Source organism: Ischnura elegans, chromosome 6 (assembly GCF_921293095.1).
Source record: "Ischnura elegans chromosome 6, ioIscEleg1.1, whole genome shotgun sequence".
Classification (NCBI taxonomy): Eukaryota; Metazoa; Arthropoda; class Insecta; order Odonata; family Coenagrionidae; genus Ischnura; species Ischnura elegans.
Window position 1 is genome coordinate 42,196,578 of NC_060251.1, and position 16,850 is coordinate 42,213,427.

The 16,850-nt window shown below is 39.4% G+C and overlaps 1 protein-coding gene across 3 annotated transcripts in view; it reads left to right on the forward strand.

The window, feature by feature from the left end:
• Window positions 1-6,714: 6,714 nt before the first annotated feature.
• Window positions 6,715-16,850, forward strand: part of LOC124160572 (protein transport protein Sec24C) — a 31,030-nt gene continuing 20,894 nt past the window's right edge. Inside the window, exons 1-4 of one of the 3 annotated variants that reach the window (XM_046536448.1) lie at window positions 6,715-6,811; window positions 7,180-7,588; window positions 9,946-10,130; window positions 15,322-16,428. In XM_046536448.1, the coding sequence (XP_046392404.1) occupies window positions 7,195-7,588; window positions 9,946-10,130; window positions 15,322-16,428 (1,686 nt within the window). In that variant the 5' untranslated portion in view covers window positions 6,715-6,811; window positions 7,180-7,194. Of the gene's footprint in view, window positions 6,825-7,179; window positions 7,589-9,945; window positions 10,131-15,321; window positions 16,429-16,850 lie in introns of all 3 variants that reach the window. The other 2 variants (XM_046536447.1, XM_046536449.1) reach the window with 2 other exon arrangements.

Below are 16,850 nucleotides of genomic sequence, written 5' to 3' on the forward strand. Positions count from 1 at the left end.
AATGGGAACTCCAAGGGTGTGGAGCCCTTTTTTTCTGAACCGAAATACTTAATTTTGCAATCCCTACAATCAACTAGGCACTTATAGAGTGGGAGCCTAGTGTGTAGAGTGCATGGCTGCTGACTTTGGGATGCCGAGTTGAAATCCTGAGTGAAGACCCATAATACCCCAAACAAAATCCTCAGAGTGAGATGTCTTAGTCTGCAGGGGTCTCTTAATACATCCCCAAAGAAACCTTGATGAACTCAGTCGTTGGAAAATGCAGGGAGGAGAAGAAAGGAAAGAGGAGAGCTTTAAGATTAGTCTTTACGGTCTTCACTCGCTAGGTATGGGAGAGAGAGAATCTAAGTACATTGGGACTAGCCACGGTGATAACTTTACAGAGTCACCCGCGACGCACAAATTGTGCGAAAAATCCACAGAGAAAAAAATCAGTCACCTTGACCAGGATCCCAGTTCAAAGTTTGGGCTTTGCTCTCTGGCTGTGGTGCGGTGCTCACGATTTGGACTGCTGGTCGCATAATATGCTCAGCAGTCCATACCCTCTTGTCCGGTGTAGTCCACAAAATTCCACAGGGGAGAATAATGCCTTGGAGGCTTAACTGGCTGAAGTACTCGGTGGGATATCGAGGGATCCGGGTTCGGATCCTGATCAAGGGGAATGATTATTTTCTCAGTGGACTTTTCGGGAGAGAGAGAGAGTCTCTCTAGGAATCCCACAGCCGCCGACTGCTTAGTTTTCCGGGGAATTGTGTTAATTTGGTATGAGCTCTATCTTCACCTATTCAAACCAACCTTTCAGATTCAGTAGGCACAGCTAGGTTTCTGTGTTGTCCTCCTCATCGATTCATCTTCATGATGACAGTTTAGCCAGCATTGCAAGCAGTGGCAGATACAGAAAAAACTCAAGTGGGTCTCAAAAGATATCTTGAGCTGCTTTTACTTTTATTGTACTAAAAAAATAATCAAGTCACATGCAAATGTTAAGAAAGTTATATTTATACTGATTATACACGACAATGCCATTTTATGACACAAAAAGGTTACAATTGTGGTTCTGCAATTTTTGGCAATGCAGGCGGTCCTCAAGGGGGGGCGTGCACCCAACATATGTATCCACCACTGGTTGCAGCAGGCGCCTTCAGGTTTGAAGAAGCCTGCTGCAATGCTGATGAAACTGCTGTCACAAAGATGAATCAACGTGGGGAACAACCCAGAGGCCTACTGTGCCTACTGCTCCACTCCACGGAAGCCTCCATCAACAACCTTTGGGTTGAATATATGAGTGAGAGAGTGTTGTGACTGAGTGATATCTACAACGCCAGGCCAAGTGAACTGAAGCTGATACTTGATAGTTCATTGAGCCTTAGCCTGCTCTCAGGCCATTCAACTCTTTGCCTCTCCAGAGTTATGCCATGACTGTGGACAGTATGATGCCGGCCTCGGAGGCGGAGAAGTCCTCACCTGCCAAACATGAGTTTGCTGGCTCAAGTCTCGCCTGAATATGTTGCCCCTATCCAGGGCAGTGGCGTATCCAGGGGGGTGGTCCAGGGGGTTTGGACCCCCCAAAATATAAAAACACAATTATTTTCCTTCATTAAAGAAAACAAAATAATGAAAAATCATGAATTTACAAAATATTTTTTTAACAATTGAAGTTTTTTCGATTAGGAAATGTGTTAAAATCAGTTTAAAACCCATTACTTAGTAATCTGTTTTTCAAAATTTTCCCCTACCCCTCGGTTTATGATCCCCCCCCCAAATAAAATTCCTGGCTGCGCCACTGATCCAGGGTATGGTTATTTGTACACATGTAATTGTTAAATTATTGAAAAAGCCAATGTGCTATTTTCGGTGGTATGGAAATAAGTAAATAAATGTCTTGAAATAATAACTATGGGCTCACATGGTACCTTCAGTGGCATCAAACTGCTAATGTAGACACGTTGCCCATTTCCATGCACACAGGGCAGTCTCATTTGCAATATAAAAGTAACATTAAGGGCTCCAAGCCATGCTAGCTATTGCTGACAGCTTGCCGTTGGCACATAGCCAGAAATTTGCTTCTGGGAAAGCTTTGGTGGACTGCGGGTTGCCTATACTGATACAGTAAAACCTCTATGTAGTGAACTTCTTTACATCATAAACCTCCATTCTTCATACCACCCCTACAGTCCCGTCAGATTTACATGTAAATATATAGGCAAACCTCTATATAGTGAACCTCTTTATCTTGTAAAACCTCCACTTATCATACCAAGGAGACACCCCCAAGACGGCCTTAAATTACCTCCAAAAATCGTACCGAAACAACTAGAGACCATTAATGCAGCCGCGATTACGTACATGGAATGACATTTTAAGCAATAAATGTTTCACGCTTATTTTTTTCTCTTATTCACCTTTAATATGCTGTAATTTTCAGGTTAACCATTAGTTATGACCATGTTGTTCCGTATGAGAGCATACCTAACAGTAAATAAGAAAAAGGTATCCAACAATCCTAATCATCTTCAGAGGCTGTTGAATTAAGAGAGATCACATCGTTTTCTCTTGAACGATGGTAAAAATCATGCGATAGCGCTCACTTTCTGTAATTATTAAATAATAAATATGTGTTCACTAACATGTTATGTGTTTAAACAAATATGCATGCATGTTTGTTTAAACACATAAATATAAGACGGTAGTGCCTTTTCTTTTCTGAAGGATATGAAAAAATGGTGCCTATCACTGAAACCTCTCTATAGTGAGCCTCCATACATCAAATTGCCCAAATTTTGATCCCCTTCATTACAATCTAAAGAGGTTTTATACTGCATATTGTTTTCAATAAGCACATGGAAATCCATACATTTCATTGAATCCGCTTTGTTTTAGATTGACTGGCATTGCGGAATGTAACTTCATTGAAAAATGAAATGTCAGAGGATATGTGTCCCTGGGCTATAGTGATTTTCCATGCATTGCTGGTAGTTGCCACAAGGTGAATATTTTTGGGGATTGAGAAGGGGTTGCCCCCTGGCTACGTGCCTGGGATGCCTTTGAGTATAGGAGCGCATGGAGTGGACACCGAGTAACATTATTCTGGATGGTTTGAAAACAACCATAGCCACTCCATATTAGTATAAAATTAAATAAAGAGAAATAGCATGCTTCACTCCATCATCATCATCATCACTGGTCAACAATTCTCAGATTGGTTTGATGCAGCTCTCCATTCCTCTCTCCTATCGACTAGTCTTTCATATTGACATATTCGTTCTCTTTTACATTCTTCATAACCTGTCCTAAGTACATGACTCGTTCGGGACTGTCCCTTGCCGGTCTTCCCTTCCACTTGTCCTATGATTTTATCATCTGGGCATCATGCCTCATAATGTGACCAACTTAGTTGTCCCATCTCCTCCTTAATATTTTTAGAAGAATTCTCTATTCGCCCGCTCTCCTCAGCACTTCCTCATTACGTACTCTACTAATCCATTTTATCCTCATCTTTCTTCGGTAGCTTCACTCCATTATTATTAGATACACAATTGGCACTGCCACACATGATGGAATCCACAATACACTATTTAGACAGAAAATTACTGTGAATAAAAAGAATACTTATGTTTAACATCAAGAGGCCTGAATTCTTAGGTCACTTCACCCTGAGACAATCACTGAGTCCTGATTCCTAAAGAATAGGTGTGAAGATATTTTGGTAGGATAGTATACTCTGAATAAGAATAAGAGCATGTCTTGAATATCATATGTATGGATACTCTTGTAAGCACTAACAAGGAACATTCACAAAGTGTCCTCCGCCAATTTCGTTCAAAATTGGTAGGACAGTAGTGTTCCATAATTAATGGGAATTTGCAAAATTTCCCGTGCCCTTAAGCCCTGTGAGCCGAGATATCTGCATCCAAAGTTACGTGCCGGCCACCCTTTCTGAGGTGAGGGGCCCCTCACTCACGGGCCGGCAGCGGCGTCCCTGCCGGAAAGCGCTAGAGGGAAGGCCAGCGGGCGGTCCGGGCGTCAGTGGTCTACCATCCTCTCGCTGACAAGAAGCGGAGGAAAGATAGAAATTATGGATTTTTAAGGCATCCAAGAATGACAATCACCATAGCCCAGTTTCCCTAGAATTCATAAATGATAAATGCAGATAATTTTCCCGTGACCGATTGATAAATTTCCATAAAAAATAATAAATGTAGTTCAAAAGATGTGTATTCTGTAAGCTTAATAGGAAGGGCCAGGTTCGTAGAAAGCAGAGTGAGATGACAAGTCAGACGTCTGGTTCCACACATTTAATTCACAGCGCACAGGTATAATCTCCCCCTCCGACATACAGCATAAGACTCTCCTTGCCTATTCCCTCCAAGAGGCTGCCTCCCATGTTGCGTCTGTCTTGTTACCCTCTCGGCATCTTCCTATTGGCTGGAAAAGGCCGCATGGTTATGCATCTCCTACATCTTCCCACGCCAAGATACTGCAACGTGTTAACCCGTCAACGCCCACGGGTGCCATATGGCACCCAGTGCAGTGCCGAGCCAATACTCCTCTAATGCATTTAATATGTGAATTTTAGCATGCATTTCGGTGCACATACTTAGTTGAAGGTTTCCTCTATTATTCAGTCAGTTTGGATTATGTTCATTGTGTTGAGCTCATATGTATCATATTTTATATAAGTGAAATATGTGCGAATTTCAAAAAACTTTAGGTGCTGACGGGTTAAACGACATAGAGTGCTAGAGAAACACGCGGAGATCAATTCTCACGCGAGAGGTTGCAAGGTGTTAATCGGGGTAGGGTGTTGGAGGCATGCACGAGGACGGATCCCACGCTAGAGGTTGCAAGGTGTTATGAGTTTCAGGACTCGACCCATCACTTGAACGTGACTCTGCGTCTAATTGTTCCGTTATCCAGAGAGCGAAACCATAGAGTAAGTATATACTTACTCTATGGCGAAACCGAGCTGACACGAGACGGCAAGCGACACCCTTACACTCTGTTAATTATGACTGTCCGACTTATGACCACCCAAAGTTATGACCAAAATCATTTTTTAAATAACTTTTGAAAAATCCCCGCAATTCCTCTTTGACTTCAATGGATTTACTTTTTCTACAAATAAAAATTTTGTCAAATAATTATTCCATGCTTCCCGTACCCAGGTCATAACTACACCCTACTACACTATATAACTACACATAATTTGATGCTGAATCCGGTCCTGCACTTCCTTCATAATTGTTAATGTTTTGGAGAAAGAGTTAACTAGGGATGAGATCCCTGTCACTCGGGTCTCACCAATTGACTGACTGAGGCTCCAGAAAAAATCATTTGAATCTGTGGATCTTTTTCACAACACTGATAGGCATTCATCTATTTCATATATCTTGCAATTAGTCAGAGACTATGATAAGAAGTTAAATGAGAGGGGGCCTTAATGCCAGGAAAGTATACCCGAGGGTCAATATGAACCTCTCCAAGGTCTAACTCAGTAGGGAAATTTCCTAAACAAATAAACAACTGTCCCACTTTGACCCCGCCTATTTCCATCACTCATGCAAGCCTTTGCCAGGAAGACATGAAAGAGAAACAAGGACGGATCCAGGATTTTTTTCTTGGGGGGGCACAATTAAGGGTCTGACAGGCAAATGGTCTTCTTATGTTTGAGATAAAAAAACAACATACAGTACGGTTATTGTATGAAACATTCTCTTGATTTTAATATAAAAGTTATTAATATGAAAATATATTATAATAAGTTTTAAATATAATATTGACGGTTTTTGAGGCACTTTCCCACTTGGGCGATGCTTTTTTTTTAGCGCTTTATAGTGAATAATAATTTTTTATTCACCGAACTGGCAATATACATTGCATGGTTGATGTTGCATAGAATGACCAATGGCAGGCAAATCTGTCTTCTTGACTTGGGCTCAATACACAAAACAAAATTAAAGTGATGATAACCATATTAAACATCTTGCTTATTTTATTAGCATCTGGGGGGGTGCATGTGTCCCACCTGAATTGGCCTAAGAGGGGAAAATATTTGCTTCAGTTCTTCCTCAACTGAAGGGCTTTTTATTAAGTGAATGGTATATCAAGGTATGGCACATATATATGGCACATGTATCAAATGTAAAGTAACCAATTTCTAGACCATGCGAAGTTCTAATATGTCAACTAATAGTTCTTGATTTTGGCGAAGAAAATATTTTCCATCTCTTCCTATTATTCTCCTGAAAAGGAGGAAGATTGAGAGTGGATCTAAGATATAGAGTAGATACAAAGGATAGGTATATCTAGGTTTTCTACAATTTACAGGAACTGAACTAATTTTGAAGGACAAAAATCATCGTTATCCCTCAGTGAGATTTTTTACAGATGAGGCATGAGCTGCGAATTATTTTAGTTATAATGAGCGGAATAAACTCCATCTCTTGTTCCTTAAAAAAATTGAATGCAATGAAAAAGTGGAATGATAATTATCATTCCACTTTTATTTTTTCAGAAAGGAATCGTATGGAAGCATAAAAAGTAAATATATTTAATTTTTAGAAGTTTATTTGAATTTATTTATTAATAATATAAGAAATTACATGATTATTCATGTTTAAGTTTGTATTTTGATTCCTTTCGCAATTTTGACATAGGTTTTAAGTTTAAATTTAGCGCTATTTAAGGTTGTGTTCGCGGTTGACGTGGCTCGTTTTGCGCATGCGCAGATCGACCTTACGTGGCACAGCTGGGTCAGAGTATGAAGTCGGAGAAAATGTTACATTAATTTTTGCCCTTGTTAAATGTATTTGTAAGTTTTAACAGTACGTATATAAGATTCGTAAGCAAATGGAGCTTCTATTAATATTGTGAAATTATTCTTACTGCCTTTCGCTGTCTTGTAATTGCTTAATTCAGTGCTGAATGACTTATATGCAAACCGAATTACTCAATCTCATTGACAATTGATGTCGTTGTTATTGTTTTTGTTGAAATGAATGTATAGCAATATGTGGGCTTTGAGTGTGATATATTTTACAGTCAATTGTGTATTTTATGGAAATCGTGGGAAGTAAACCCTTTCCATGAAGTTAAAACAGTAAAAGTTGTAAGCCTGATTCGTAATTGCTTTTCTGCTACTCAATTTCCCACACTAAAGCGTCTTTGTTATATTTTCAGAGTTATTTGGTCATTATGAATCCTCAATATATGCCAATGCAACCCCAGTATGGAGCTCCAGACCAAGGCTACAATGCACCGAATAGTTATGGCCAGCAAAATCCTCAGTCATATCCTCCACCACATGGAACAATGATGCCGCAAAATTATCCACCAAGCTACAGCAACGATGGTGGATCCATTGAAAGACATCCAGGCATGTCTCCATTGGATAACCCAAATCAGGGTCAATCTGCACCGCCGCTTCCTGGAATGGCACCGGCACCCAACACTCAATTTCAGAGATTTCCTCCTCCAGGAGCACCGCCTACTATGGCTAGTCAAGCCCCTGTGAGCTCCATGGGACCAGATAAATCTTCACATTTGGGAGGAGGCTCTGTATCAAATGGACCCATTTCATCTCCTAGAGGTAAAGCCATTTTATTTTGGTAATTGACGTTAGAGATGAATTTCTGTTAGCTATGTTTTTTGTTCCATGGAAAACATAGGCATTAAATCCATCCATTTTTCGATGTAAATGTGTCCCACGTATGATACCGATATAATCTGTGGATCAGTATGTTGATATGTATGGTGACAATATGGTTGAGTACGTGTTAATGATTGGTACTGGTGATACCATATGTATCATTTTCTGATATTTATAGATGATCAATTTCTTTAACCGCTCGAACTCCTCTCTTAAATTTGCTAGGATTTTAATAATTATGCTGTAATTGAGTGGCATTTTTTTTACCTGATTTCGTGATATATATCTAGGAAATTGAAATGATTTCACTGTGTATACTGCATGATTTTTTATGTAAAATTCAGTCTGAACTTTTTCCCTGTATGCTGAGGGCCCAGAATGTAATATTGAATGTATTTTTAGTGCATATTTGAAGTGTAGCACTTGTGGATTTTTGAGGAACTTCAGTGGTGTCTACATTATCAGCTGTGATTTATCTTTACTTAATTTTTTTTACCTCCACCCATTATGGAATTATTCAAGGAAATGACTTTGGACTAGCCAAGTTAGACAGTTTCACCTTTAAATGTGAAAATTCACTAAAGGATAAATCATGTGCCTTGACCTATATTCTAACTCGGATTGTCCAAGCTACTCTACCAAAGATTCCACAGAAGAAGATGCCTTTTTAGATTTAGTAGTTAGATAACTGGTGTGAATGTTGGGGGATCTGGGTTCAAATCCCAGTTGAGGCCAATGATTTTTTTCTCTGTGCAGTTTTTGTGCATTATCCAAATCTTATGTTATTCTTTCTGCATGCTTATCCTGTCTGATGCAGATAGTCTTAGCTGTCAGTTGCCACCTTAAACAATATAACAACTAAGTCTAGTATGTGGGATAATTCCTTTTTGACGATACTTTGATACGGGTTGAACTAATCATGACAGGTGCTTCATTGAAACAAAGCAAGTGCTATTTATGTGTACATGAATGTGCAAAAGGGGAATTGATCAATTCTGGAGAAATTTTTGTCATTGCAGAAACAGTGGGAGCCTTTCAAAATACCAAGCTGGTTATCCCTCAAATTAATGGAAAGCTAAGTTATCAAGTCCAAAGTAATACTCGAATCGTATTCTGAAGAGCATGGAAAATTCCAATACTAATCAGTGTCATATCTGGCAGTTACCCTCTTTTGACTCCCTTCTTCCATTGGGTTGACTCTGTCCCTGACCCTAAAAAGCTTTACCCAGTTTTGTCAGAAATCTTGACTTTTAAAATCCATATCCCTCTTTTATCTCACTCAATGCCAATGCCTTGAATTCAAGGTATCCCACTCAAGCCTAGGATGCACATTCCTTGAATTCAAGGCATCGGTCCCCTTATGTTTCTTAGCCCACCTTCTGTCTCCGCATCTTCTGCTGTACCATGCGACTGTGCCCAGCATCTCAGTGTGTCTTTCGCAGTGATCAGAAACACATCGTTTTCTAATGGGAGAATTTTTTCGTCCACAATTCAAATGATATTGTTGCAAAAAATTAGTTCCACATGGCGTATATTTTGATAATTTTTTTCAGCATCGAGTATGTGAATGTGGGAATATAAGAAGCGAAAATCCATTCTCAAAAATCATAAGCGAAGGTGGACGATTTTTTTTATCTGAAAATAAGAAAGGAGAAGGTTAGAGGGGCATCAGAAATAAGTAAGAATAAAATGCTAGGCATGGTGGATGAGGAGGTAAACCATGGAGGTTATAAGGAGGAGACAGAGGGCTTGGAAGGAGCCAGTAGTATGCTGGGAGCGGATGCATAAACCTGTGCTTTAGGGAAGAATTTTAGAACTGGAAAATGCGGTTGTTCACTTCATTGGGCTACCAGCATGCAATTTTTTTTTATTGTAAAAATTTATTTCCATACCACCAAAACCAGCTCTATACGGCCTTTTACTTCGGGGCTATTAAAATGTTAATAATTTAATGTACTCAAACAACCATGCCTTGGATAGTAGCAGTAGTGGATCCAGGATAGGGACAAGGGGGGGCTAAGTATGGGGTAAAATCCCAGAAGCATTGAGGGTCTGAACAAAAATTACCATTCCATCTAGTGTAAATTGGATTACCAAGAAGGGGGCTACAGCCCCCCCTCCTCCCCATAGATCTGCCACTGGATAGGAGTAACTTAGAGTAACCAGGCAGGACTTGAACCTGTGACCTCCTGTTTGGTACACGGGACTTTACCCCGCCGCCACCAAGCAAGCATGGCAATGCCATCTCACTTGTTGAAATTTTCATTCCATCTTCTGCTGATTTCAAATTTTAACAGGACCACCTATGCCAACACCTGGAGGCATGGGTAATCCTGGGGAGGGTGCATCACCTGGTGCCTTTTCCATGCCGCCAATAGGGAACCAAAATGCTGTGAATCAGGGCCCAGTGGCAGCTGACCAGCTTTCAACACAGATGTCTGGAATGTCCCTTCAGAATTCGAGACAGCCAGCGCCTGCAATGGTAAGATACATATTTGTTTTGTGATTTCATGTTCATGAAACTAGTATTCAGAAATACATCCATATTGACCAATTGCATTCAATACATATTGCCCTTCTAAAAGTTTAGAAATGAATAAGTTTTCTTCTTATTTTCAGAAGAGGTAGTTAGAGAAAGTCATATAGTTGTATAGAGCGTTCCACATTTAGTTGACAGTACGGGCCTTATGGATAACAGTGTTGCCAAGCTTCCGCTCCGCCGGCAGGCATCCTAACAGTGTATGCAACCACACATAATAGAGCGCCAAAATGGTTTAGTTCAAAAAGGAGTTAGGGATCGCACGAAAGACGACTTAAATTAAGGAATTTTTCAGCGTAAATTACAAAACCTATGCTACAATATAAAAGGAAAAGTCTTTTGTTATTTTATGCACGTACTTATTCAATGCACAAGCTGAATAATGAATAATCTGTAATGTAAAAAATAACAATTAATAGAAGGATAATAAAAATTATCGCCACTCCTGAATTAGACAAAATTTCTATTCCTTCTATATTATGCAATATTTTTTGGCTCTGGATAGTATTACATGAAAGACGATTTTGTGTAAGACATCATCAATCTTTAATTTTTCAAAATTTTCCCGTACTTGGTTTATTGTAAATTAAAGATCTCTTTTCCAGCTGACATCTTCAAAGCTAATTTCCTTAATGTTCTCTTTCCTCCACCTTGTAGTAGGCAAGGATTCCAATTTCCTTGAGTAATAAGAGGCATTATCTTCCACTATAATTGATCCATCGGGTAAGTTTGCAAGAAGTGAGTGTTCAAACCATCTCTCGTAACACTCGCCAGCCACTTCTTCATGATCGTCCATTGAGTTCTATTTGTACAGAAACACATGCGATGCTCCTTTTATGAGCCCATTTTCTGTTCCTGCGTGTATAATTGCAAATCGTCCTCCTCGGGAAGTGGGGGCCAAACCCAGTATTTAGTTCAGCAGCGAAAGCTTGACGCGGATTTTCTAATTGTTTGTTTCGCAAACTAATGTTCACTATTTGTCTAACATTAATCCAACTTTCCCCTGTGAATACACTCGTCCTGTGTTCGCGACGATATTTTTTTAGCTCCCTTAAATAATTAATTGTGCCACCAACGAATAATATCATCCCTTTCGATAAGGATGATTCTTTTCCCCTGCGTTCGTACACGAAGCCTATGTCCAAAAGAAGACGATATAGTGTTGTCCTTTTGTAATCTGGGAGAATACTATCCATATTTACCGAGTTTAAGATGGATTTTAAAGTCGGAGGAATATTTTTCACGAAGGATTCATGTACCTTCCTTCTAATTCCCGATCTCACCAAACCGTCAAAAATCACTGCTCTCGAATTTTTGTAAGGCTGTCTAATTTCTTTAGTTTTTGAAGGAGTTACCAATGGACCACGGGAGCTTTCCTTTCTCACTCTGTAAATAGTGAACTCCTAGCACCCAGTAAGCCTTCGAAGCTTCTCAGCAGGCCTAACTAATGCTGAGGGATTTCCTTAAGTACGAGAAGACTTTGAGCACCAACTGTTTTTTGCTGCTTATGAGCTTCTCACCTTTTCTCCTCTTCTTTGTATCGGACATATTGATTGGGCGTGTTACAGCAAAGATAAGTGTAAAAAACACTTCACAATTCTCGAAATCAGCAGACCACACAACACTTGTTCACTCCAAAAAAATGCAATGACAAACTAAACGCCTTCGTAAATTCTTCCCTCGGCCCCTTCGGCTAGGGTCGCTTTTGGTGCAGGTTTTATGGTACCCTATGAAAGGAACTCAGAAAAAACCCAAGCCCCCTTTTGTAAAAGCCGTGCACTGGATGGGGTAGTGTTTTGCACAGATTATGAGATATTCTTTTTCTTGGTTTCCGCAATGGGACCTAAACACCCAAGACGAAAGCGTCTTATTTCCAAGCCGCTTGCTTACTTTTGTGTATCAATGTATTCAGATAAAAGCACTGCTGTTACGACGTATGAGTATTCTCTGTTTAGGATATCAAACGAATAGATAAATACATTTCATAGTATGCATTGACAAAAAACTCCTTTTCTGCCCGAGAATTTTCCCTCTGCGCGCAAGAAAAAGCAAGAAGCCTGGCCCAGCGGCACCATAATATTTTTTCTTAAGATCAAAACCTTGTAACTCGCTTCAGAATTGATGTAAGTTAATGATTTTTTCACCAAAAACAACCTTGTAGTTTTCTCCACATTTGATACGCTCCATATAGGGACTTACGACGTAAGAAACGTAAGTTAGTAAGCGACTATTTTTTACCTTGCAAAAATCAAAATTTTCTTGTCCTAGAGGGTATTACGTCGGCATAACAACATTTTAACTCAATATTTGTACAAATGATGAAGACCTTCAAGGAGAAAATAGTGTGAAAATTTTTTTGCAGAAGATTCAATTCAATACAGACAACGAGCAGGCAGAAATTGCGAGAAGAAGATAAAGTAAAAAAATACACATTTTTGACGGAAATTTAAGGAAATGTTTTTCATAGCATTTGTTTTAATTTTTATCGAAAACTATTGGCACCAATGAATGCAGCATCTCTTTCTACATTAGAATGTAATTTTTAATCAGTGCATAACGCAACATCAATTTTCGTGCTGTTATTGACAACACCGCGCTCCCGGCCTTGTGGAGATTAACATGGGAAACGATTCTCCATAAGAGCCCATACTGTCTACTAAATGTGGAACGCTCTATAGAAAAATGTTTCTCCCACTTACAAGATGCAAAATCCTATTATTTAAATGAGGAGATGTGTAGGTAATAGGGATTTAGCGCGCATTCAAGCTAACCAAATTCAGCTGTAAGTGGTAAATCTAGTCAAGAATTGAAATATTAAAAGTGTTTTTAGTGAAGTGTGAAAATGTGGGAGTGGAAATTTGCTACTTTGTCTTTATTAGATGCTGTCTGCGACTATTTATGGGATCATCATGTGGTAGAAATCACCAGCATATGGTGATGAAGTAAAATAAAAGTTTGGTAAGAACCTGAGTTTTTAGCAACTCCTTAAAGTTAGTTAAAGAGCTAGATCTTGTTCTCAATCATTGCTATGTAATGTCACAAAGTTACGCCTATATTTTTTTTATGCCAGCCAACAATAATTATTTGCTATTGTTGCATAAAAGATTTTAAACTCATTCAGTACTGACCCTGGACGTTGACTGGTCAGTGTCCTATCTGAAGTATTCCCCTTGTCAATTGCCATGTTTGTTCCTTGGGGATTTTTAAAAATTTTTCTATTCCATTTGTCTATTAGCTCTCCCATATGCTTCTGACTACTTTTAAAGGATATTTGACCTTTTCTCAACTTATGCGTACTCCGATTCCGTAAGGCAAATGACAGCACTTTAAGTAGTTGTGAACGCGTAGATGTTCTTCTCAAGTGTTTAACTACATAGCTATGCCTAATTAGGTTGATGGAAAAGGATAACATTTTGCCAATTTCACTGAAAAATGTTTATTTACGACCCTGATTTGGACTAATTATGTCATCTTTTTGTTGATGTTTTGTAGAATAATTTGTCAAAACCAGGTCATCAACAAACATTTTGGATTCCTTGGAAACAATCTGATGATAGCATTAGATGCTGAAACCCGGGTCGTGCTATTTAAAATAAAGTGTGGAATAGAACAAAGTAATCTTATTTTATTCTATGATGAAGCAATTCCACAAAGTAACGCCTGAGACCGTGTTTAATATTAAACGTTTTGGAGTAAATTTTGCATAATTTCATCCTTTGCCATCACAAAAAAATGTTGGCTTGAGGGTCAATCCATTTCAAATCACCCAGGCAATGTTGCTCAACATTTTTAATTTTCTTGATTTTTTAATCATGAGTTCCCTATGGGTAGACAGTCACAAAACACTATTTAAAAAAAATTTAGAAGCCATATTTTTTTTTTTGGCAGCCATTTTTAAAAGGGCAGCTGGGCAAATTTTGATGAAAAACGTGGTTTGCATAAAGTTAAATTTCAAAGCTATTTTAAAAGATATCAGAATAATTAAAAAACCAGTGAGTTTAGCATAAAATGAGCCATAGGAATTCATTGATTTAATTGCTCTATCATGAAAGAGAGTTAGTCAAACTCTTTCTGCAAAAACTCGGGAAAAATTTGTCAATATTAACTTTTTAAGACCTAAAATTTTAATGAAGGAAATGAGACTCACTAATAAAATTTTATTTCTGTGTTAAATACTTAAATAACTATTTGCAGCATAAGTTTTAGTTCTGAGAAAGCACTCCTTTTTTTAATACGGGTTATCAAAAATAGCTGAAAACCTTTTAACATCAATTTTTGCAGGTCAATATCTAAAGAGGGACTGAGTGAAAACAAGCGAAAATTTTACAAAATGTTATTTAGACACATAAGAACATCTCCAAAAAAAATTATGACTGAGACTCCACTACGTTTAGAGTAGTGGAGCAGTGAATTTCGGAAAAAAACGCTACCGTTCCATGCGCTGGTGCAGCGCAAATTAGCAAACAAGGGCATGATTAAATAATTAAATTAGCAATAATTTTTATCTAAAACAATTACTTTACACATTAAAGTTTACTTATTTATGTAGGTCTGCCTTACATTAATAATAAAAATTGATTTATAACTTTAAATATTTTGTATCAGCAAAAAAATACTGAATTATAACATAGCAAGAAGTTAATGCACTTATGTTTACAAAAAGTATTTATTTCATCTATTGTACTAAAACACCATGCATATCAATATGTGTAGAATATAAAAATATGCTATAATGCATTTGCAAGATGAAATAAATACTAACTCTCTTTCATGATAGAGCAATTAAATCACTGAATTCCTATAGCTCATTTTATGCTAAACTCACTGGTTTTTGAATTATTCTGATATCTTTTAAAATAGCTTTGAAATTTAACTTTATGCAAACCACGTTTTTCATCAAAATTTGCCCAGCCGCCCTTTTAAAAATGGCTGCCAAAAAAAAAATATGGCTTCTAAATTTTTTTAAAATAGTGTTTTGTGACTGTCTACCCATAGGGAACTCATGATTAAAAAATCAAGAAAATTAAAAATGTTGAGCGACAAATTTTATTTATATTGGGTGATTTGAAATGGATTGACCCTTGATTGAAGTCGTTGCGAATGAGGACTTAGTTGTGGTTTTAATTATTTTCAGGGATTTCAGCCTCCTCCCGCTCTTCCTGCAAAATCGCCAGGTTACACTTCTTCACAACCCCCTAAGCCTCCAACTCCCTTTCAGAATGTTCCTGGGCCTAATGCTCCACCTTCCTCTGGTCCCATGCCGGGACCACCCCAACCTCCAATGCAGCAGCCAGGACCTCAACCTCCACCACCTTCAGGCCCAATGCCTGGACCTCCCTCTGTCTCCATGCAAGGTCCACAACCAGGCTCCATGCCGCAGCCAACTCAAACTTCAATGCCGGGACCCATGCGCGGAGCTATGCAATATCCACAACAGGGTTCCATGAAGCCTCCTAACCAAGGGCCAGGGGCTCCGATGGGATCAATGCAGCAGGGTCCTCCTCAAAGCTCAGGACAACCCCCTCAAATGTCCGGACCCCCACCGGGCTCAATGCAAGGCCCTCCTGGGACAATGCCTGGACCTCCACCAGGATCAATGCCAGGACCACAAGGTTCCATGCCAGGTCCTCCACAAGGATCAATGCCTGGACCCCCTCAAGGATCAATGCAAGGTCAACCTCCCATGGGTTCAATGCAGGGTAATCCCCCGAGACCAATGGCTCAGGGACCCATGCAAGGAGCGATGCAGGGCCCTCCACAAGGTCAAATGCCTGGGCCCCCGAAGGGCAACTTTCCTGGCGGCTACATGCAGTCCTCCATGATGCCAAAACAAGAAGCTCCGGTGAATGGGGGCTTCCAACAGATGCCCCCAGGCAACCAGATGCCCTACCCAGGAGGTCCTTCAATGGGTCAGCCCCCCCAACCACAGATGGCTGGACCTGGTGGTTATGTCAATGGAATGTCAGGAGGAGGACTTGCTCAACCTCTTCCCCAGCAGTCCTACCTCCAGAATCGGCAGATGCAGCAGCCAGGGTCCATGCCTCCCCCATCCATGGGTCACCAGATGTCAGGACCCTATCCCACGTCCCAGCAACCACCCCAGGGGCAGCAGCCAGGGATGTACTCTGGTGGTGGGCAGATGCCTCCGATGCCTCATGCCCCAATGGGAATGCAGCCTCAGCCTATGCAACCACAACCTCAGCAAGCGAGACGCTTGGATCCAGATCATATGCCAAGCCCAGTGAGTATTGATCGATAAGTGCTCTACAGTGGACCCCTGATGTATGATATAGATGGATGATTTCTGCTATTGTGTGTCCTTTTTAGTTCATTTATGTTTCAGGTCTTGTTTGCACTTAATTTGGTCAGTTACTATTTTAAATGCTTTAATTTGGGGGCAAATCATATGGTTACTCCATATCTTCACCTGTATACATTGTTGTTGATACTATAAGGATGTTATGTCGTCAGAGAACATTTATGATGATTTACTTTTCTAGATTTGTGTTAAACTCAGTCCTGTAGAATAGTTTATTATGAGAAAGTGAGGGTGTAATGTCTTTTGATAGGTCTTGGTGTTAATTTGTAAAAAGGTGAAAATTCTTATCGTGTACCCTCAAAAATTCTAATTATTGGCTCATGGAACGTTTTGATTTTATTTTG